This window comes from Schistocerca serialis, chromosome 6, assembly GCF_023864345.2.
Source record: "Schistocerca serialis cubense isolate TAMUIC-IGC-003099 chromosome 6, iqSchSeri2.2, whole genome shotgun sequence".
Classification (NCBI taxonomy): Eukaryota; Metazoa; Arthropoda; class Insecta; order Orthoptera; family Acrididae; genus Schistocerca; species Schistocerca serialis.
The window spans coordinates 477,641,133-477,664,909 of NC_064643.1; the positions used below are offsets into that span (position 1 = coordinate 477,641,133).

Below are 23,777 nucleotides of genomic sequence, written 5' to 3' on the forward strand. Positions count from 1 at the left end.
AGTGCTGCCACCACTACTTATCGCTAGCCTAGCAGCTGTCGATGAGAGGCAGGGAGGCATGAAGAGTGGTTTGTTTGGATCTGATTCTCAGAGATTGCTGACGCAGCAGCTGGAGACAACTGTCATGTGTGCATGAGTTGAGTTGTGTCTCAGTGATTGTATGGATGTGTGTTTGCTCTCATTTTCTGACAAAGGTTATGGCCAAAAATATAGTTGTGAGAGTGTGACTGCCTTTTCTACATGCCTATCTGTGGTTCCATGATAATATTTACAGTGAGCTGCCACCTATCTTCATTAGTATTGATTGTCAGAGTATTTTCAGAAGTTATCTGTTGCATAGATTGATCACAGTGGTCTCATTTAATGAACATGGTGTATGTAACACGTGAATAGCTAGCCACACGAGTGGACTTCCACGACAGGCTAAAACCATGGCCATTTCCGACAGTATCTGTATCAGATCTGAAGCCGATCGTTTCCCACTAATGTGCAAGTCCTGTCCGTTGGATCTAGTCTCGCCAATCTGCCCACAGGGTGGGTCTCTTTGTGCATGGCATAATGTGATGAATTTTCGTGGTTTATCCACGGACCCAGGACTGCGGTGCTCCTTGGCAGGCCAGAGGCCAAGGGCAATGGATTTCAGGAATAGCAACTGGCTGTCTCACTGCAAGTACATTGTACAGTGCAGTGTTTTAAAGACATTTTATTTATTCTAGTACATTTTGGCACTTCGAAAGTAGTTTATATATAGAAAGTATGGACAATAAGAAGAAGAAAATTATGGCAGTTTGTATGCTGTGTACTCACATATTTCTAGAAAGAAAAATCACGCAATACCTGTAAAATAATAGACTTAATGTAGTGGGTAATAACTGACAATAACGAACATAGTAGCACCGACATTTTATTGGTGGTCACCTATAGTGTTGGCTTACACAACTATTCCACACCTTATACAGTTCTTTCAAGAGCTCTCTTTTTCTGTGGTTATTTCTGAAATCAGTGAAGGTATTTTAAATCTGTCTTGCGACTCCAGGGAAATGTGTTTTTTTTTTTTTTTTTTTTTTTTGTCACCAAATGTGTTTCATTTTATTGAAATAAAATAATAACAGTGATCTTAATGAAACACATGGACAATTTGGCTCGCATTCTCCATCTAAAAACAGTTCATTACAAAAGATGTTGATGTTAGTACCTAAGATTTTTGCTCACATGGGGGAGAAATACAGAAAGCCTCACATTTTTTTTTGAACTTATGTCTTTGCTTACCCTCGAGATCTCAAAATTTGTCAGACAAAAATGCTAAAACTTGTCTGGAAATTAGGGACATGTCAGGGAATTTCACTTGGGGAAACTTGTGGCAACCCTGATGAAGGTCAGCAGATGCAAATAGCACTTTGTATAAAGTTTTTAGGTGTCCATATAGATAGCAGGTTACGCTGTAATAAACCACATCTTCCAAATCAAGAAAGGGCTATGTGCAGCACCATTTGTCAACAGGATGATTTCCATTGTCAAGGATATTGATACCTCAGAGTCTGTTTGTTTTGATTATTTTCACTCCCTGAAGTGGTACGGAATCATTAATTACCTGTGGCACCTCACCAGAATTAAAAAATGTATTTACCATACAGAAAGAAAGCTCATCAGAATTATGTGTGAGGTGCCTCCAAAAATCTCCTGCCACTATTGTTTTTAAACAGGTGGGGATACTGACCACCACCACACAAAGCATCGCTTTGATATGTTCAATCATAACCTTTATAACAGACAATGTTTCTCACTATGAAACTTACTGACAGAAAAAAATCCCAACACCAAGAAGAAGTTGTGGGAGACAAACGTAAATTGGTAGGTATGTTTCTATATCTGCAAGATGTTTTATCAAATTTTGCGCCAGTTGCATGAGTGTGGTGTTACTACTGCGACTATGAAAAGGAAAATCAGGTTAGCTTTAATGACGCACCGTAACGGTTGTGAGCATTATTGCCTTTGAGATTAGACATAGTGAGTTGATGTTAGCCAAGAATGCCTTTAACATGACAAAGATGCCATTATCGACAGCTCATTGAGTTGGAACAAGGTTGTGTAATAGGGGTACTAGAAGCTGGATATTCGTTTTGCGATACTGCAGAAATACTTTGCAGGAATGGAGCCACTGTACGCGATTGTTGGCAACAGTGGTCACGAGAATGTACACTTGCGAGAGGAGTAGGCTTCAGTTGGCTATGTGACACTACGAAGAGGGAAGACCATCGTGTTTGGGGTACGGCTTTGGTGCATTGCATTGCATCTGCGACAGCAATTTGGGCAGCAGTTGGCACTCCAGTGACACAATTAATTGTTACAAATTGATTACTTGAAGGGCAGCTCTCAGCTAGATGCTCTGTAGTGTACATTACTCTGACCCTAAACTACTGCCTTTTGCGTTTTCTGATGGCAGCTGGTTCTGCCTCAGTGCAAGTGATAGCCGTGTGTTGGTTAGGAGGCAGCCAGTTGAGTGCCTGCAACCAACCTGTCTGTATGCTAGAAAGCTGAAGTTACGGTCTGGGGTACAATTTCATATGGCGGCGGAAGCACTCTCGTGGTATCCCAGGCATCTTGACTACAAATGTGTTCATCAATCTGGTGACTTGACCTGTTATGCTGCCATTTACGTACAGCACTCCTGGGGTGTTTTCCTAAAGGATAATGCTCACTCACATACCACTGTTGTAACCCAGCATGTTCCACAGTGTGTCGACATGTTGCCTTGGCCACCTCGATCACCAGATCTGTCTCCAGTCGAGCACATATTGTACATCATCGGATGACAACTCCAACATTATTCAAAACAGCATTAACTGTCCGTGTGTTGGCCAACCAATTCCAACAGGCATGGAATTCCATCCCACAAACTACATTAATCTGTGATATTGCTACCTTTATCACTTGAATATGTTTCCTAAACAAATGTATTCCCAAAATCTCATTATTGTACATTAATCATTTTTTGATGTTTGGATTTTTTTTCTGTCAGTGTAAATGAAATATAAAGTGGTCATAACACTAAAAGGAAATGTGACCTACACTATGAAATGAATTTTTGTTTCTAATTGGAGGAAAGGAGTAAACTGCAGTTGCAGCAAAATTTTTAACTTACTTCCAATTTTATGACAAGGATAGAGTGCTACTCGCCATATAGCGATGACACTGACAACTTACTTCCAAGTGATATTAAGTCCCTAAGAGGCAATAAATTAAATTAAGAGTTTTTGCTTGAAAACACTTTTTCTTCTCTAGATGAGTGTTCTAGTAGAGACTTGTAGGCCATTCTCCACATATGTACCTGTACTACTTGCATTTCTGTTTGTTGCTACTGTGCTGACTTTATGTGTTATAGTAGACTTTTTTTGTATTATACAACAAATTATACATTTCTTAGCTACTAGATAAATCTTATATTCCATAGCTCCTAGTTAACTTCCTTTTTATCTTTATGAGTAATGTTAAGCAATTTTTGTGTAATGAAAGACAAGATTTGACATATTCTACATCCTTGTTTATACATGCATTTGTAGGTCTATTGAATATGCCTCAAAAATAAATAAATAAATAAATTGGTATTTGCTTTATTTCTGATAGTGATGAATTAAAATGGTGGATTATGGGACTAGGGTTATTTCAAGTAGAGATAATTTCTTTAGAATCTTTTTTTATTATTTTATGCATATTTTTTCTCTCCTGTTGAATCATCTCACTGACCCTCTTTTTCCATTTATTTTACTGAAGGTCAATTCCTGAAAAGAATGACATTCATCTCCAGAGGAGCTAAAATCTCTTAAAGTTTCCATCTTTGCTATCAGTTTCGATCGGTTATTCTCATAGTTCTTCATTCTAATGGATGTGTGTGTCTTTTTTATCTCCTCTTGATGTTAGGTTATTGTAATGTTGTGTTACCAATGAACAACGAGAAAATGTTATGTAACATTCATTTATTTTGCACTTGCAGGTCGATCTATGAAAAAGCTTTTTAAAATAGTACTTGGTGGTTGTGTCATTACATAGTTAACTGAGCTGTGCAACTGTCATATAATTCAGGTCATATGTTACATAATTTTCAGTTAAGAGGAAGGCCAATTTTCTATTTCATTTCAGACATCATATTAAAAATGGAAGTTCCCCAGAGAGTGCCAGTTCTGTTTATGGGCAAAGCTTGTATGAAAAGTGCTGATTGAACCAGATTGGCACGATGGCAAAAAAAAAAAAAAAAAACCACACGCGCGCACACACACACACACACACACACACACACACACACACACACACACACACACACACACACACACACAAAACAAAATTTTCTATGAAATTACCAAATAAGAAATTGAGTAAATGTTGTTATTATTGATTAAATAATTCCTTTTGGCGTGGGGACTATGAATCTGATTTTGTCAAAGTGTTGCGTTTGGGTAATTAACTATGTATTCTTACTGGTGTTTTATTTGGTTAGTATTGATTAAAATAGGATCTTTTACATGAAACTACATATGAATTGAGTGATTTTGAGCTATTGCATCAACTTAAGATAGCTCATTTGTTTCAAAAGCTATTTTTAAAAGTCTGGAAGAAATTCTCTCTCATCAGGGTTTGGGGGAGGGGGGGATTGCCTCCTGGAAGCTGTCCCTGACAAAATTTATTATTTCATTGCCAATAAAAGTTGGTTCTGACATTTCAAAAACATATTAACAATGATAGGCATAATTTCTAAAAAGAAAATCAAAAGTGAACACTTCAATCGTGCACTGGCACTAATTGGAATAATAAAAGTAAAATAATTGTTGTGAAAAGAACTACATAGTTTCATGCAAGTTTATGCTGTAGCAAAAAGTGTTTGTTACATCAAAACCAATTTTTCAAACAATGGAAACACCATGTAGGAATATAAACAGTGTAGAAAATTGCTACTTACTATAAAGATAATGCGTTACGTTAGAGACAGGCACAATTAAAAGACACTTACACAAGTTTTCAGCCACCAACCTTCATCAGAAAAAGATAATACACAGTTCATTCACACAAGCAAGCATATCTCATGCACACATGACAGCCAACTTCGGCAGACCCAGCCAAAACACATTCTAGCCCAAGCTGTGTATTATATGTGCATGAGGTGTGCTTGCTTCTGCAAAAGAATGGTGTTTTTTTCTCTTTTTCTGACAAGGGCTGCGACCAAAAACTTATGTGTAAGTGTCTTTTAGTTGTGCCTATCTGCAACTTAATTTGTCATCTTTACAGTAAGTATCAATCCGTCTTTTCCTACATTGTTCAAAACCAACTTTTAATACGTGTAACTTAGAGTACCCTGTCCTCTTCCATCGAGCCAGTCCGCCCCCGGTAGCTGAGTGGTCAGCGTGACAGACTGTCAATCCAAAGGGCCCGGGTTCGATTCCTGGCTGGGTGTTGTGTCATCCTAATCATCATCTTTTCATCCCCATCGACGTGCAAGTCGCCGAAGTGGCGTCAAATCGAAAGACTTGCAACAGGCGAACGGTCTACCCAACGGGAGGCCCTCGTCACACGACATTTCATTTCATTTTCCATTGAGCCTTTTCTGTTTGTTGAGTTATGACCTATCCTCATCCATATTATATTTCACTATGGATTTTTAATAAATAAGTAAACAATATTCAGTTTAATATCAAAATTATGTATGTTCTATACTTATTTTGAATTACTTAAACTACGAGTTCCTAAGGAAGAATTTTATCAAGAGAAATGTCTCCAGTTTGCTATCCAAGACCCTTATTGGCCTGTCCTGTATTGTAGCACTCATTCCTCTGCCGCATTTTTTATTTGGCTTTCTTTTATTCACTCTTGTGTAGACACTCTCTTTCCTGTCTGTTGTACGTAATAGAACTATGATGAATGTGGTGCCCTGATAAATTTTAGTGTGATGTTTGTGTCTAACTGCACCACAAGCATAGAATATGACACTATAATCACTATAAATGTTGTGAAGACTATTTTATGTTGATGAACAATAATACATTTCTCCTTATTGCTTAAAATGAAATTGTTTCAGCATCACATTTACTTGTTGTTTGATAATGTTTACTTTTTTTTGCAGAAATATAGAGAATGGAAAAATGATTTTGGAATCAAAATTTGAGGACATTCTGGAAGAGAAACATTTATTCAATGAAGAAGAACTTCGTAAAAGCAAAGAGTTATGTGCAGAAGAGGAAATGCTTCGTAAAAAAATACATGAACTTCAGTCTACTGAGATTGAAGTGAGTTGCATTTTTTTTTACAGTATTTTATGCAGCACTTGTCCTTGAGCTTGGCAATATTTTAAATTTTGAATTATCTCACAGTAAACTAACAAAAGCAGTTTTGTTTGTTGGAGTGGTCAAGAACAACAAGGATGGAGGGAGGGTCAAAGGGAAGGAGGAGTGTTGGGTTTGGGAGGGACAGGAAGGTGGGGAATACAATAGGAATGTGACACCAGTGAGTCCCTCCTAATCCTGGTAAAGAATGTTGAATGTGGCACACAGTAAAGCGGACAAGCGATTTGGGAAGAGGATGAGGACAAGATAGAATGGAAAAAGGGGGGGGGGGAGGAATCGCGACACAGTTGGGGTTGGGAGTGAGACGGGCTAGCAAAGATTGAGGTCAGAAGGATTGTGAGATTGGAGGACGTTTTGAGAACAATTCCCATCTGTGTGATTCAGAAAACCTACTTTTCAAGAGGGCAGGGCTGGAAAGCAACCTTTGAAATGTGACATGTTCAGCTCAGTGGCCTACCCTGCTGCCAAGTGGTCAACATTGCTCATAAATTAATATATTATCATTTTATAAACCACATCGTTTCAAATAGAACACTTGAGCTTTCAGTTGTCATCAATTATAAAGAGCAGTGGTGGTGCTGGCATGATCTCTCACTTATATAGGTGTGACAGCAGTGTTTGGAACCTTCCATAGAGGGCTCAAAGGATGGATGAATGGGAAGGTAAGTTTGGCTCCAGACCACCACAAGACCAGTAACATCAGGTGACACATGGGACTGGCTCAATGTTTGAAGCCGTCACTCCCACATCCCTGAAACCATCAAGCACCCATCTTTGCTTTTTCTCCATATTCGAGGCCCATCCCCTTTGTGTACCACTCGTTTCTGTTAAAATTATTTCATGTTTGTTTTCTGGGTGATTTCCATCCATAGCCAACTTCTCAAGTTCCCTTTGTTTAAAAATGTCATAAGTGCTCAGTATAATTCCCAGTAACAATGCAAATAATTTGTCCTATGTATATGCTACCATGTTCACAGAGGACACCATACACACTGTGACCTCGAAGACCTACACTTTTTTTTATGGGGCATAACGTACCTCGTACCTTGGAGGAAGATCGTAGCTGTGGTTTCAGTCCGTGTCTCTGCAGCATGCACTTTACACTGCTGATCATTGCTCCACATTATGGGAGGAATATAACCAGCTTGGCCTCTTTTGCCTATTCATGATGTGTCCTTCATTGAAGACATTGCTTTAATGTTTATCCCTGAACACACATCTCGAATGATGAAATTCAGACTGCAGATGGTCCTCGTCCAAAATAATCTTTGCCCTCTACATCTACATACATACTCTGCAAGCCACCACACAGTCCATGGCAGAGGGTACATTGTACCATCACTAGTCATTTCACTTCCTCTTCCATTCGCAAAAAGTATGAGGGGAAAATGACTATCTATATGCGTCTGCATTAGCCCCAGTTTCTCTTACCTTATTTTCGTGATTCTTATGCAAAATGTATGTTACCAGCAGTAGGATCATCCTGTAGTCAACTTCAAATGTCGGTATCTAAATTTTGTGTGTATGTTACCCGGAAAAAAAGTCACCTTCCATTCAGGGATTCCCACTGCTGTATTCAAACATTATGGGATTGTTTTTCTTACTCATCTGCATTAACATTTCTACATTTGGAGCTAGGCCCTAGCTGCCATTCATCACACCAGCTTGGAACTTTGTCTAAGTTGTAATGTATCCTCCAAAAGTCACTCAGTGACATCATCTTCCCACCACAGTATCATCAGCAAACAGCAGCAGATTGCTGCTCTCTCTTTCCATCGGATCGTTTATGTATATAGAGAATAATAGTGGTCATTATCACACTTCCCGGGGGGCACTTCTGATGATACCCTTACATCTGATGAACACCCATTGTTGAAGACAATATTCTAGATTCTGTTACTTAGAAGTCTTTGAGCCACTCACATATCTGGGAAACTATTCTGTTTGCGGTAACAGCCTGCAATGGGGCACCATGTCAGTCGCTTTTAGGGGATCTAAGAATTTGGATCTTCCTCTTGCCCTTCATTCATAGTTCACAGGATATCATATGAGTAAAGAGCAGCTGAGCTTTGCACAAGTTATGTTTTTTTAAAATTATACTGAATTGTGGGCAGAACCTTTCCATCTTGAGGAACTTTATTATATTCATAGTGAGAATATGTTCAAGAATTCCACAGCAAATCAATGTTAAGGATTTGGTCTGTAATTTCTGGGCCAATTCGTTTACTCTTTGTATATACAGGAATCACCTTTAGTTTCTTTTGAGTCACTTGGGACTTTGTGCTGAGTGAGGTTCGTAACAAATTCAAAGTAAGTATGGCCCAGTGCATCATGTAAAATCAAACTGGGATTCCATCTGGATCTGGTGACTTATTTGTTTTCAGCTGTTTCAGTTGCTTCTCAGGAGCTCATATTAATATGTCCTCCATACAGGAGTCTGTGCGGTGTTCAAATGATGGTATGTTTGTACGATCCACCTGCACAAATGATTTCTTAAATGCAAAATGTAAAACTTCAGCTTCCTTTTGCTGTCACCTATTGCCGTACCATAATTGTCAATAAGTAACTGGATAGAAGCCTTCGACATGCTTTGCAATTTTATGTAGGACCATAATTTTCTTAGATTCTTGGCAAGATCGTTTGCTAAGGTATGGCTGTGGTAGTGGTACGCTTTGTGAATCAATCTTCTTACAGACATGTAAATCTCTACTAGCTGCCGGTCATAAGTGGCATGTTCTCGTTTGAACCAAGAGTGCAACACTCTTTGCTTCCTCAGTGTTTTCAGAATTTTGTTATTAAACCACTGTGGATCTTTTCCATCCTTAAACCACTTACTCAACACATACTTCTCCAGAGTGAGATTTACAGTCTCTTTAAGCTTTGCCTATGTACTAACATCCTCAGGACCACTTTCTTGCATACGGGATGGTGAAAACTATTTACGTCCATGTATTGGTGAATATGCATTGGTTTCCTGTGCACTGAATGACAAAGGCAATCCGCTGCCTTCCCCTCAACTAAAACATCCAAGAGCAGAAAAGCTTACCTTCCCTCTCCATCTCAACAGTAAACCTAATGTTGGGATGGACACTGTTCATGAGATGAACAAACTACTGCAGTACATTTTCACTATCCCGCATCTGGCCATCCTGATTTAGGTTTTCCATGATTTCCCTAAATCGCTCCAGGCAAATTCTGGGATGGTTCCTGTGAAAGGGCACGGCTGACTTCCTTCCCTAATCCGATGAGACCGATGACCTCACTGTTTGGTCTCTTCCCCCAAACAACCCAACATTTTCACCATGAAGCTATATCTGGAAGGTGTTATCGATGTACTGTAAGAAGCAAGATGGCTGAAAGATCGCAGAGTTCAGAGCTAACTCTGCAGAGTGCCCCATGAAGAAGTTCACGCCAGCTGGAGACAGTGGGCATCCCAGACTGTGCCATCTGTCATGTCATAATATTAATTTTGGTACAGGAAGTACATTGTTGTGAAGATGTGGTGGAACAGCTCTATTAAGCTGTTGGACTTAAAGGCCCAGTGTATCTTATACTGGAACCCTTGTAAAAGTGACAATACGTCACTGTGAAGAGCTTAGAGGACACATTGCTTTTTTCTTGACCATAATTTAGCTGTGGTCATTTATTTAGGTAAACAGCTGGTTTTGGTGATGTCCACCCTCATTAGAGGGCATATAGAAGTTACTTTAACTGACAGTTTACTACAGTGCTCAGTTTTCCCTTTCAAACAATTGAAAAACCAGGATGGAATGTAACAATATTATGAGAACAAAAGTTACTACTCACTATATAGCGACGATGCTGGGTCGCAGATAGGCACAACAAAAAGACTGTCACAAAATAAGCTTCTGGCCAACAAGGCCTTTGTCAAAAATAGCCCCCCCCCCCCCCCCCCCCCCCCGGACACACACACGCACACAGACTGCAGTCTTAGGCAACTGAAACTACATTGTGAGCAGCAGCACCCATGCATGGTGGGAGTGGCGACTGGGTGGGGGTAAGGAGGTGGCAGGGATAGGGAGGGGGAGGGATAGTAGGGTAAGGATGGTGGAAAGTGAAGTGCTGCTGGTTAGATGGGGGGCAGGGGAGATATGGGCAGGTGGGGGGGGGGGGGGGGGGGGTAGCAGAAAAGGACAGAAGTAAAAAAGACTGGGTATGACAGTGGAATGAGGGTTGTATAGTGCTGGAATGGGAACAGGGAAGAGGCTGGATGGGTGAGGACAGTGACTAACGAAGGTCGAGGCCAGGAGGGTTATGGGAACGTAGGATGTATTGTAGGGAAAGTTCCCATCAGTGCAATTCAGAAAAGCTAGTGTTGGTGTGAAGGATCTGTATGGCACAGGCTGTGAGGCAGTCATTGAAATGTAGGGTGTCATGTTTGACAGTGTGCTCAGCAACAGGGTGGTCCACTTGTTTCTTGGCCACAGTTTGTCAATGGCGATTCAAGCAGACAGAGAGCTTGTTGGTTGTCATGCCCATGTAGAATGCAGCACAGTGGTTGCAGATTAGCTTGTAGATCACGTGACTGGTTTCACAGGTAGCCCTGCCTGTGATGGGATAGATAATGGTTTCGACCAGACTGGAGTAGGTGGTATGGAAGGATGTATGGGACAGGTCTGGCATCTAGGTTTATTACAGGGGTAGGGTAAGGGGTTGGGAGAAGGTGTTGTGTAGGGATGGACGTGTATATTGTGTAGGTTCTGTGGATGGCAGAATACCACTGTGGGAGAGGTGAGAAGGATATTACACAGGAAATTTCTCATTTCAGGGCATGACAGGAGGTAGTCGAAATCCTGGTGGAGAATGTAATCCAGTTGCTCCAGTCTTGCTGGTACTGAGTTACAAGTAGAATGCTCCTTTGTGGCCGGAGAATGGGACTTGAGGAGGTGATGGGAGACTGGAAAGATAAGGCATGGGAGATTTGTTTTTGTACAAGGTTTGGAAGATAATTACGGTCTGTAAAGGCTTCAGTGAGACCCTCGGTATATTTTGAGAGGGACTGCTCATCCCTGCATATGTTACAACCACGGGTGGCTAGGCTGTATGGAAGGGAGTTCTTGGTATGGAATGGGTGGCAGCTGCCGAAGTGGAGATATTGTTGGTGGTTAGTAGGTTTGATATGGGCGGAGGTACTGATGTAACCATCTTTCAGGTGGTGGTCAGCATCTAGGAAGGTGGCTTGTTGGATTAAGTAGGACCAGGTGAAGCAAATGGGGGAGAAGTTGTTAAGGTTCTGGAGGAATGTGGATAGGGTGTCCTTACCCTCAATCCAGATCTCAAAGATGTCATCAGTGAATCTGAACCAGGCGAGGAGTTTAGGATTCTGGGTGTTTGGGAAGGATTCGTCTAGATGGGCCATGAATATGTTGGCATAGCACGATGCCAAGAGGGCGCCCATAGCCATGCCGTGGATTTGTTTGTAGGTAATGCTCGGTAGACAGGCGATGTCAAACCTTGACAAGGTTATAAGGTCCAGAGATATAACACTAGTGACAAAGATCCGTATTGTGAAGGATATGGTCTTTCCAGTTGTGATGTATGGATGTGAGACCTGGACCATTAGAAAGGCTGAACGGCAAAGAATTGACTCCTTCGAATAGTGGTGTTGGAGGAAACTTCTTAGAGTTCCATGGACTGCAAAGAGAACCAACAGATCAATATTGGAGCAAATAAAACCAGATTTTTCCCTGGAAGGTCTAATGTTAAAACAAAAGCTGACCTACTTTGGAAGCACAATGCGAAGGCATGCCTCGCTGGAAAAAACATTATTGCTGGGGAAGATGGAAGGAACTAGAAGAAGAGGACATCAGAGGATGAGATGAATCGATGGCATCACAGAAGCAATGTGTTCCAACCTGGAAGGTCTACGGGAGAAAGTGCAAGACAGGAAAAAGTGGCGTGATTTGGTTCATGGAGTCACGAAGAGTCGGAACTCTCTAAACGAATAGAGAGAGAGAGAGAGAGAGAGAGAGAGAGAGAGAGAGAGAGAGAGAGAGAGAGAGAGAGAATGCCTTCAAAGGAGAAGCAACTGTGGGTGAGGATATAGTTGGTCATGGTGACAAGGAAGAAGGTTGTTGGTTTGGAATCTGTCAGGCATTGGGAAAGGTAGTGTTTAATAGCAGTAAGGCCATGGGCATTAGGGATGTGGCAACTATAGTGATGAGGAGGGCACCATGTGGTAAAGGGGCAGGAACTGTGAAGAGTTGGTGGAGGAAATGGTTGGTATCTTTCATATAGGAGGGTAGGTTCTGGGTAATGGGTTGAAGGTGTTGGTCTATGAGAGCAGAGATTCCCATCAGTGGGGGCACAGTAACCACCCACAATGGGGTGTCTTTGACGGTTGGGTTTATGGACTTTAGGAGGCATATAGAAGGTAGGAGTGTGGGGAGTGGTAGGAGTGGTCAGAGGAATGGATTCCGGGGAGAGGTTCTGGGATGGGCCTAAGGATTTGAGGAGTGACTGGAGATCCTGCTGGATTTCTGGAATGGGGCCACTGTGGCTAGGTTTGTAGGTGGAAGTATCTGACAGCTGGCGGAGTCCTTCTGCCAGGTAATCCTTGAGTCTCAAAACAACAGTGGTGGAGCCTTTGTTCACAGGTAGATTAAGGTCAGGATCAGTTTTTATATGGTGGACTGCGGTTCTTTTTGCAGATGTAAGGTTAGTTTGCATGTTGAGGGATTTAGAGAATGATAGTGAAGCAAGGTTCGAGGTTAAGAAATTCTGGAAAGGTAACAGGGGGTGATTTGGGGGCAGTGGGCTTAGATCGTGGTTGGATGGAGGAGTGAACTGGGTTAGGCAGAGTTCAATATTGGTCTTTGGTTGAGTCTGATTGGTAGGGTTGGTGGCAAAAAAGTGTTTCCACTATAGGGACCGAGAGAAGGAGAGAAGGTCTTTAACGCGGGCCGATGTGACCGAGCAGTTCTAGGCGCTTCAGTCTGGAACCGCACAGACCGCTATGGTTGCAGGTTCGAATCCTGCCTCGGGCATGGATGTGTGTGATGTCCTTAGGTTAGTAGGTTTAAGTAGTTCTAAGTCTAGGGGACTGATAACCTCAGATGTTAAGTCCCATAGTGCTTAGAGCCATTTTTTTAAGGTCTTTAACAAGTTCTGCTTGGTTGAATTTGGGAGTGGGGCAAAAGGTGAGGCCATTCAAAAGGACTGATATTTCTTTGGGACTAAGGCTTTTGAAGGAAAGGTTCATGACCATGTTACGGGTCTGTTTAGGTTGTGGTTTCTGTGTGGTCTTGGGAGGGAGTTTTGGAGGGTGGGGTAAGTGTAGTAGGTCTGTGAAACAGGGTTTGTCAGCTATGAGGGGATGTGAGGGAGGTTTGGAGGTTGTTGTAGAGGTGGCAGACAGTGGTACTCAAAGGTGGGAGTAGGAAGTGAGCAGGGTGGAGAGCTTTTTGAGGTGGCGTTGTGCATGTTGCTCTAGTTCCTGGAGGGCAAGAGTTTCAGTGTGTGTTATGGGTTCCAGGAATTGGGGATTGCATAGAAGGAGAATTTGCGGATCGAGAGAAGTTATTGCAAGGAGGTTTGGGCTTGGTTGGCAGGACTATGTTGGCGAGGGATAAGGATTGGCACGATATCTGAACAGGTGGAGGTCATTGTGGAAGGAGGGGTGACAGCCAGAGATGGCAGCCAGAGATGGATAATTTGATGGTAAGACCATTTGAGGGGATTCCATGAGCCAAGCAACAATGCAGGAACAGTATGTGGGACTGGGTTCTAGCTAGGAATAAGGAAACTTTTCTGTATTGATGCAGATCAAAGGAGCAAGGATCAATGGTGGTGGAAAGAATGTGAAAAATTATGTAAATAATGTAGAATTACATCCAAAAAATAAGTATTATCATTGCTCATTACAGTTTTAGAGCTTCTGTCTTTGGCAAGTGATATTCTAAGGGCACGTTCTTCCCACATGAATACTATAAATAAATAGTGATTTTTTTTCCCAAAAATTAGCATACTATTACAGTTGCAATTTGGACCTGCCTTGCATTAAAGATAACATTTTTTTACAAGTGCATCTTATTTGATATGTCCAATTAAAATGACCAAGCAAGGTGCCACAGTAGTTAGCACACAAGACTAGCATTTGGGTGGATGACTGTTCAAATCCGCACCGGCCATCCTGATTTAGGTTTTCCGTGATTCCCTTAAAATCGATTCAGGCAAATGCTAAGATAGTTCCTTTGAAAGAACACAGCTGAATTCCTTCCCCATCCTTCCCTTATTCGATGGGACCAATGACCTTGCTGTTTAGTCCACTCCTGCCAAATCAACCAAATAAAAATGACTATATCTAGCTGACTGAACTGAGCTGCTGACTCCCTACCATTATCTGAACTAAACTAGGGGCTGCCAAAAAAAAATAAAATAAAAAAAAAAAAAAAAAAAAAAAAAACAGAAACTTCCCACTAACTTCTGTATCATTTATACAAAGAAAGGTAAACAGAACTTCCAGACAAATGTCCCAGTAATTACACAGTTCAGAAAATTTTTCTTCAGTTTAAAATGATAATGTGAAATTAAAAATTAGAACACGCTACAAATAAATCGGCCTGTTTTCACATCGTGATTAATTTTACCTTTTTTAATTTTCTTTTGCATGAATAAATTAAATTATATATAAATATATTTTCAGGCTGTCTGTCTGAAAAAGGAGGTGTAAACTTAAAGTTTTGCTGAGTGAAGTGGGAGTATGAAGAAGGGCAGGTGAACCCTTTTACTAGATTTTTGGTGCTTGTATTTTCCACTCCATTCACTTTCTCTTGTTTGCTGCCAGAGGTGAAAATGACGGCTTTATTATCATATCTTTTGTATTACTTTTAGCTCACTATCAGGAAATCTGGATGATATATTCTCTGCTCCCACATTCTGCTCATGTCTATTTCATTATTTATTTGCCCTCTTTCTTTGTTTATTCTTTGAAGAGATTTTGTGTTTTTTTTATACTATTAGAAGTGGCTAACATTAAAAGAGTAGATATTATACAGAGAGACAGAACAGCTGCCATTTACTTGTCTTCAGAAGACACAACTCTCAGTATAGCCAGTGAAAACACACAAACCTTGGTAGTAGTATTCCTAGGTATTGGAACCATGCATTCCCTTTCACGAAGCGACTGAATTGGTTGTGTGAGTTTGTTTGGGGAGGGGCAAGGGGGGAGGGGTGGCATGTCACTCAAAATTCTGGCTGATAGGCCTCAGTGGAGATATCTACTTTTCATTGGCAGTATTAGGAGTTACAGCTCTTGGAGGTAAGTACTTTCTAAGTAGTGACCTCTCTTTTTATGAATTTAATATTATTTTGAATTGCACTGTCTTTTTTTTTATACAATCAGTGAACTTGTTGCAGTAACCCTTCATCTAGACCCACATCCACTCCTTTCCCCATGCACCTCTTTCCCTATTTCACTCATTATACACACTTAACACATTTCTGTAGTCTCCCTCTCCTTCTGTTCCTTCTCGTCCCCCAGTCCACTCCTCCAAATCATTGTGCATCTCCTGCCACTCCCCACCTGCACCTGCACCATAGCAGTCTCATGAGTGAAAACTCCCTCTTGTGACCAACAGTCACCCTTCCCTCACATCGTCCCTCCCCACTCCCTGCTTCCTTACAAGCCTCAGCCACTCCATCTTATAGCATCCTCATGCTTGTCACACTGCAGCGGCAGTACCATGTAATTGCCTGGGAGAATGTAATTGTGCAGGTGTATCTGTGTGTGTGTTAATTTTGTAGCTTTGAAGAAGGGTTTGTCCAAAGGATTGTTAGATTTTCCATCTTGTTTATATGCATATCAATCATGCAACATCACATCTATCCTTCCGTTATGTTGTTGTTGTTGTTGTTGTTGTTGTTGTTGTGGTCTTCAGTTCAGAGACTGGTTTGATGCAGCTCTCCAGGCTACTCTATCCTGTGCAGGCTTCTCCATCTCTGCGTAACTACTGCAACCTACATCCTTCTGCATCTGTTTAGCATATTCATCTCTTGGTCTCGCTCTACGATTTTTACCCTCCACACTACACTCCAGTACTAAATTATTAATCCCTTGATGCCTCAGAACATGTCCTATCAACCAATCCCTTCTTTAGTCAAGTTGTGCCACAAATTCCTCTTCTACTCAATTCTGTTCAGTACCTTCTCATTTGTTACGTGATCTACCTATCTAGTCTTCAGCATAAAACTGTAGCACCACATTTTGAAAGTTTCTATTCTCTTCTTGTCTACATGATTTATCGCCCATACAAATACTTTCAGAAAGGACTTCCTGACACTTAAATCTATACTCGATATTAACAAATTTCTACATTCCATTATAATATCCTCATTTTATTCTTGTTGATGTTCATCTTATATCATCCTTTCCAGACACTGTCCATTCCGCTCAACTGCTCTTCCAAGTCCTTTGCTATGTCTGACAGAATTACAATGTCATCAGCAAACCCCTGGTTTTTATTTCTTCTCCATGGATTTTAATTCCTACTCCATTTTTTTTCCCCTTTACTGCTAGCTCAATATATAGATTGAATAACATCGGAGATAGGCTATGACCTTGTCTCACTCACTTTCCAACCACTGCTTCTCTTTCATGCCCCTAGACTCTTACAAGTGCCATCTGGTTTCTGTACAAATTGTAAATAGTCTTTCGCTCCCTGTATTTGACTCCTGCCACCTTCAGAATTTGAAAGAGAGTATTCCAGTCAACATTGTCAAAAGCTTTCTCTAAGTCTACAAATGCTAGAAATGTAGGTTTGCTTTTCCGTAGACTAACTTCTAAGATAAATCGTAGGCTCAGTATTGCCTCACGTGTTCCAACATTTCTACGGAATCCAAACTGATCTTCCCCGAGGTTGGCTTCTACCGGTTTTTCCATTCGTCTGTAAGGAGTTCGCATTAGTATTTTGCAGCCATGACTTATTACACTGATAGTTCAGTAATTTTCACACCTGTCAACACCTGCTTTCTTTGGGATTGGAATTATTATATTATTCGAGAAGTCTGAGGGTATTTCGCCTGTCTCATACATCTTGCCCACCACATAGTACAGTTTTGTCATGGCTGGCTCTCCTGAGGCTGTTAGTAGTTTGTATTTGTATTTATATATTTATCCTGTGGATCACATATTGTACAAAGTACACATGATATAGGACAAGTCATTTTTCTTAACAAATATGTAGTTTGGAGAAAAAAAATAGGCAATGGACTGCCATTTAAAAAAATGTACACAAAATTGTTCATTGATGAATATAGTAACTTCACATACAGAGAATACAACCAGTTTACATGGGGAACTAAGAAACATGTAGGCAATGTAGTGCTACTTTAAATTTACACAAATAATCACTGAGATTACAGAATAGTGAAAATGTCAACTGGAAACACAACAGAAGGACAATGTCATTTAAAAACTACATTAAACATGAAATTAACATTGAGATTTCACAGACAATTAAGTTTTAATACTAATAGAAGGTGTACTTGTACATTCAAAAAGCGAGTTAAAAATTTTGGGAAGTGAAACTGAAACATAGTTGTGTATAGTAGAAATTAGGTTATTATTTTGCCCACAGAATGTTTTACTCTAATCACAGTATTTTACAAAGGAACTTAATAATTTGTCATTTCCAGGAATTCTTGTACTGAATAGAAACAGTGCTTTGTCAGAAATGCCTTTAGTTTATTTTTAAATATTGGATCTGGAGCAGTTTTTATTTGTTCTGGAATTTTATTGTGTAATACGACACCCAGATGAGTTATATATTTTTGGTATGATGATGTCCTTGAAAAAATTTGATGGATATTAGATTGCCCTCTGGTATAATGGGCATGTATATAATTGTTTTGGATTAATTTGCCTGTTCTTGAGAGGTATTCCCTGGTGAATAGGATTGTTTCTTGAATGAATAGGGATGGGATGCTTAGAACATTAAGTTTTATAAATTGACATTTACAGGATTCCAGCTTTTTGAGGCCACAGATTATCCTCAGTGCTCTTTTTTGTAGTTTAAATATATTTGTGCTGTGAGTTGAATTTCCCCAAAAGATGATTCCATAGCGGAGCAATGAGTGGAACTGCGCATGGTATGCTTGCATTAGTGTGGATTTACTTGTAGTAGATTTTAGTATTCTTAGTCCATAGCACAATGATGAGAGTTTCTTTGATAAGTTGTTTATATGTGTGTCCCATTTTAAATTTTGTTGGACCCATAGACCCAAAAATTTTGTTGCATTTACATTTTCAATTTTATCATTATTTAACTTTACTTGGATAGTTTTTTGATTGGATGTGGGAATTAGATGGAAGTTGATACATACAGTTTTCCCACTATTAACAATTAGGCCGTTTTTGTTAAACCACTCAGAAAGTTTTTTCATAGAGTTATCAGATATTGTCTGAAGGGATTCAGGGCTAGATCCAGTCAACACTATGCTTGTATCATCAGAAAACAGGATAGTTTTTTGTGGGCTCATACGTTCAACAAGATCATCTATGTAAATGAGGAAAAGTAATGGCCCTAGAACAGAACCCTGGGGAACACCATATCTTATTGTTCTTTCCTCCAAGAGGAAAACTGTGGTATTTATTTTATTCTGTACGTTAATATCGTTTTGAAGTGATACCTTCTGTCCACGGTTTTGTAGGTAAGAGCATAGCCAGTTGTGAGCCACACCTCTTATTCCTCATCTTTCCAATTTAGCAAGCAGTATTTTATGATCTAGTACGTCAAAGGCTTTAGAGAGATGTAAGAAGATACCTGCAGCTATATTATGTTGGTCAATTGATTTCAGTATGTGGTCCAACAGTTCAAAAATTGCTGTCTGGGTGGATAAAGATTTACTAAAACCATGTTGTTGAATGCTGATTGGTGCGTGGTTTTTTATGAAATTTATAAGCCTGTCATAAAAGAGTTTTTCCAGGATTTTTGAAAAGATGCTTAATATGGATAATGGTCTATAATTGGATACTAAATCAGGGGAACCTTTCTTTAGTAATGGTGAGACTTTAGCTATTTTGAGAGCATCTGGAAAAATGCCAGTTTTTAATCATTGGTTGTAGATGGTTGATAATGGCTTTACTATATGGGGAGCACACACCTTTAATATGAGGTCAGGTACTTCATCATAGCCACTAGAGATTTTATTGCGTAACAATTTTATTATGTTTATAATTTCATCAGGGTTTGTTTCATAAACAAACATTGTAGCATTAGTGCTGTTTGACGTATTGGTGGAATTGAAGAACGATACCTTGCAGTTTGCCTGAATGAGATCTTCTGCTAGTGAGGTGAAATATTCATTGAACTTGTTTACAACTGTGTGTGGATCTGTGACCTTAGAGTCATTAAGTGTTAGAGAAATGTTTTCCTTTTTAGGTGTTGAACTACAAGTTTCTTTTTTAATAACTTTCCACATAGCTTTCATTTTGTTTGAAGAGTTTCTTATGAAATTGCCATTCCATAAAAGTTTTGCCTGTCTGATCACTCTAAGATAAGTTTTTTTGTAGGCTTTACAATAGTCAGAAAATTCTTCAGTGACTATGTATTTTTTGGAGCAATATTGGAGAAATCTGTTTCTCTCACTAGAAATTTTGATTCCTTTTGTTACCCACGACTTTCTATTTTGATTGCTTGAAGTTTTTGTTTCAAAAGGAAATGCTGTATTAAAGTAATAAAGGAAGGTGTTATGGAAGCTTAAGAACATATTATCAACAGTTGTTTGCATGTAACCACTGTCCCAACTTTCCTTAGCTAATAGGAAGTTAAAAATCCTAATATTGCCATCTGAAAAGTTTCTTCTTTGAAATACTTTTTTGGGGCTGATTTTACTATTTTCCATGTCAACGCTCAGTAGCTGAGCATCATGGTCACTGTATCCCATGCTCAGTACTTCGCCAGTGAATTTGTAACCAGTATCAGTTATGAAGATTTGATCAATTATTGAATCAGTATGCTCTGTTGATCTTGTTGGAGAGTGTATTGTGGTGATCATATTAAAGGATTTGGTCATGTTTAACAAATCAAGTTTAGCATTACTGTTTTTTGATAAATCAATGTTAAAATCACCACAAAGTATTATTCTCATATTTAATGAGCTGACACTATTCAGCAGAACTTCTAATTTGGTCATAAAATTTGGAATATTACTACTTGGTGCTCTGTATACATTTATAATTATATAGTTTAGTTCAGGCAGCTTAACCATAGAAAGCTCAAATTCCTTATCTTCAGATAATGCAATCTGTTAATTTAGACCTACCTCACTGAATTTCCTAACGGAATGTTGTCTACTCCTGGGGCCTTGTTTCAATTCAGGTCTTTCAGTGCTCTGTCAAATTCTTCACGCAGTAACATATCCCCCATTTCATCTTCATCTATGTCCTCTTCAATTTCCATACTATTGCCCTCAAGTACATTGCCCTTGTATATACCCTCTATATACTCCTTCCACATTTCTGCTTTCCCGTCTTTGCTTAGAACTGGTTTTCCATCTGAGCTCTTGATATTCATACAAGTGGTTCTCTTTTCTCCAAAGGTTTTCCTGTAGGCAGTACCTATCTTACCCCTAGTAATATATGTCTCTACAACCTTTAATTTGCCCTCATACCATCCCTGCTTAGCCATTTTGCATGTCCTGTCAATCTCATTTTTGTGACGTTTGTATTCCTTTTCGTGTGCTGCATTTACTTCATTTTTATATTTTCTCCTTTCATCAATTAAGTTCAATATCTCTTCTATTACTAAAGGATTTCTACTTGCCCTTGTCTTTTTACCTACTTAATCCTCTGCTGCCTTCATTATATTTCATCTCCTAAAGCTACCCATTCTTCTTCTATTGTAGTTCTTTCCTCTGTTCTTGTCAATTGTTTCCTAATGTTCCCAGGTTCTATCTCCTTAAATCCCCAACTTTTTGCTGTTTCTTCAGTTTTAATCTGCAGTTCATAACAAATAAATTGTGGTCGGAGTCCATATCTGCACCTGGAAATGTCTGGTTTCTAAATCTCTCTGTTACTATTATATAATCTATTTGAAACCCTCCAGTGTCTCGAGGCCTCTTCCACGTATACAGCCTACTTTCATGATTCGTAAACCAAGTGTTAGCTATGATTAGGTTATGCTGTGTGCAAAATTCTATCAGGTGGCTTTTTCATTCCTTACCCCAGTCCATATTAACCTACCTCTTTACCTTCTCTTTCTTTGCCTACTATCAAATTCCAGTCCCCCATGACTATTAAATTTTTGTCTCCCTTAACTACCTGAACAATTTCTTTTATCAGATCATACATTTTTTCAATCTCTTGATCACATGTGTAGCTAGTTGGTATATAAACTACTGTGGTAGGTGTGGGCTTCATGTCTATCTTGGCTACAATAATGCGTTCACTACGCTGTTTATAGTAGCTTATCTATGTTCCTATTTTTTTATACATTATTAAACCAACTCCAGCATTACCCGTATTTGATTTTTTATTTAGAACCCTGTATTCACTAAAATTTTCTAACCTACCTGCCCGATTAAGGGATCTGACATTCCATGCTCCAATCCATAGAACACCAGTTTTTTTTCTTCTGATAATGATGTCCTCCTGAGTAGTCCCCATCTGGAGATCCATATGGGGGACTATTTTACCTCCGGAATATTTTACCCAAGAGGGCGCCATCATCATTTAACCATACAGTAAAGCTGCATGCCCCCCGTAAATATTACAGCTGTAGTTTCCCCTTGCTTTCAGCCATTCACAGTACCAGCACAGCAAGGCTGTTTTGGTTGATGTTACAAGGCCAGATCAGTCAGTCATCCAGACTATTGCCTCTCTTCAGGAACGACATGTTTGTCTGACCTCTCAACAGATACCCCTCTGGTGTGGCTGCACCTATGGTACAGCTATCTGCATCGCTGAGACATGCAAGCCTCCCAACGAATGGCAAGGTCCATGGGGGGGGGGGGGGGGGGGGGGGGGGGGGCGGGGAGGACTGTAATACTGTGTGTTTTCGTGTGTGTGTGTGTGAAGGGGGGGGGGGGGGGCTTTGGTCACACCTTGAAATAGGTAGTAGTGTATTCCTCAATTACATATGTTTTCTGCTGTGAATTTTGTATTTTTTGTTAAGAGAATTTCTATCTTTAAATTTGTATTTAAACAGGTAGATACTGAGACTGATGAAACTGAAACAGATGGTGAGGCCACAACTTGTCCCGAAGATGAAAATGGTAGAACAGATGAAGAGATTGGAGTTGACAGCATGTCACTGGAAGCCAGATATGAAAATATACTGGAAGGTGTGGTAACTACTCATTTTCATAATTTGTTGAATAAGTTCAGTCATATGTTTTGGCATCAGCAGCCAGTAAATAAATTTGTTACCAATTTCTGCGACTAAAAGTACCATGAAAAACTTTGTATCCTTACACAAGATAGTACATGCAGTGATCAGCCAGAACTTACGGTCACCTACCTAATAGCCCATATGTCCACCTTTGGCATGGATAACAGCGCCAACGCATCATAGCATGGAAGCAATGGGGCCTTCGTATGTCATTGGAGCGAGTTGGTACCACATCTGCACCCATGTCACCTAATTCCTGTAAATTACGAGGAGGGGAGTGATGAGCTCTGACACCACATTCAATCACATCCCAGATGTGTTGGATAGGATTCAGATCTGATGAGTTTGGGGGTCAGCATATCAACTGGAGCTCGCTTTGTGACATGCCGCATTATCTTGTTGAAAACTGCCACTGCTGTCAGGAAACATGATAATCATGAAGGGGTGTATGCAGTCTGCAACCAGTGTACAATACTCCTTGGTCATCAGGGTGCCTTGCATGAGCTCCACTGGACCAGTGGATACCCTCTTGAATGTTCCTCAGAGCATAATGGGGCTGCTTGTCTCTGTCCTGCAGTACAGGTGTCAATGAGCTGTTCCCCCTGGAAGATGACGGATTCATGCCCTCCCATCAAAGTGATGAAAAAGGTGTTGGGATTCATCAGATCATGCAACACTTTGTCACTGCATCAATGTCCAGTGCCCATTTCAGTAGTAGTTGCTGATGTCTTGGTGTTAACTCTGGCAAATGCATGGGTTGTCAGCTGTGGAGGCCCTTTGTTAGGAGTGTTCGGTGCATTGTGTGTTCAGACACACTTGTACTCTGCCCAAGATTAAACTCTGATGTTAGTTCTACCACAGTTTGCTGCCTATCCTGTTTTACCAGTCTGTCCAGCCTATGACGTCAGACATCTGCGATGACATGTGGCCATCTAACCCCACAACACCTGGACACAGTTTCACCTTGTGTTGAAGACACACACCACACCACAACACTTCTTGAACACTCCACATGTTGTACAGTTTCCAAAATGCTTGTGCCGAGCTTCCGGGCCATCACAATATGCCCTCAGTCAAACTCAGATAGATCGCGCACCTT

General features: G+C 40.1%; 1 protein-coding gene across 3 annotated transcripts in view; it reads left to right on the forward strand.

The window, feature by feature from the left end:
- The window catches only part of LOC126483888 (S phase cyclin A-associated protein in the endoplasmic reticulum), a 607,888-nt gene that overhangs the window by 118,157 nt on the left and 465,954 nt on the right, over positions 1–23,777 (forward strand). For all 3 annotated transcript variants that reach the window (XM_050107144.1, XM_050107145.1, XM_050107146.1), the window contains 2 exons: positions 6,110–6,272; positions 22,496–22,631. In XM_050107144.1, the coding sequence (XP_049963101.1) occupies positions 6,110–6,272; positions 22,496–22,631 (299 nt within the window). The remainder of the gene's footprint in view (positions 1–6,109; positions 6,273–22,495; positions 22,632–23,777) is intronic.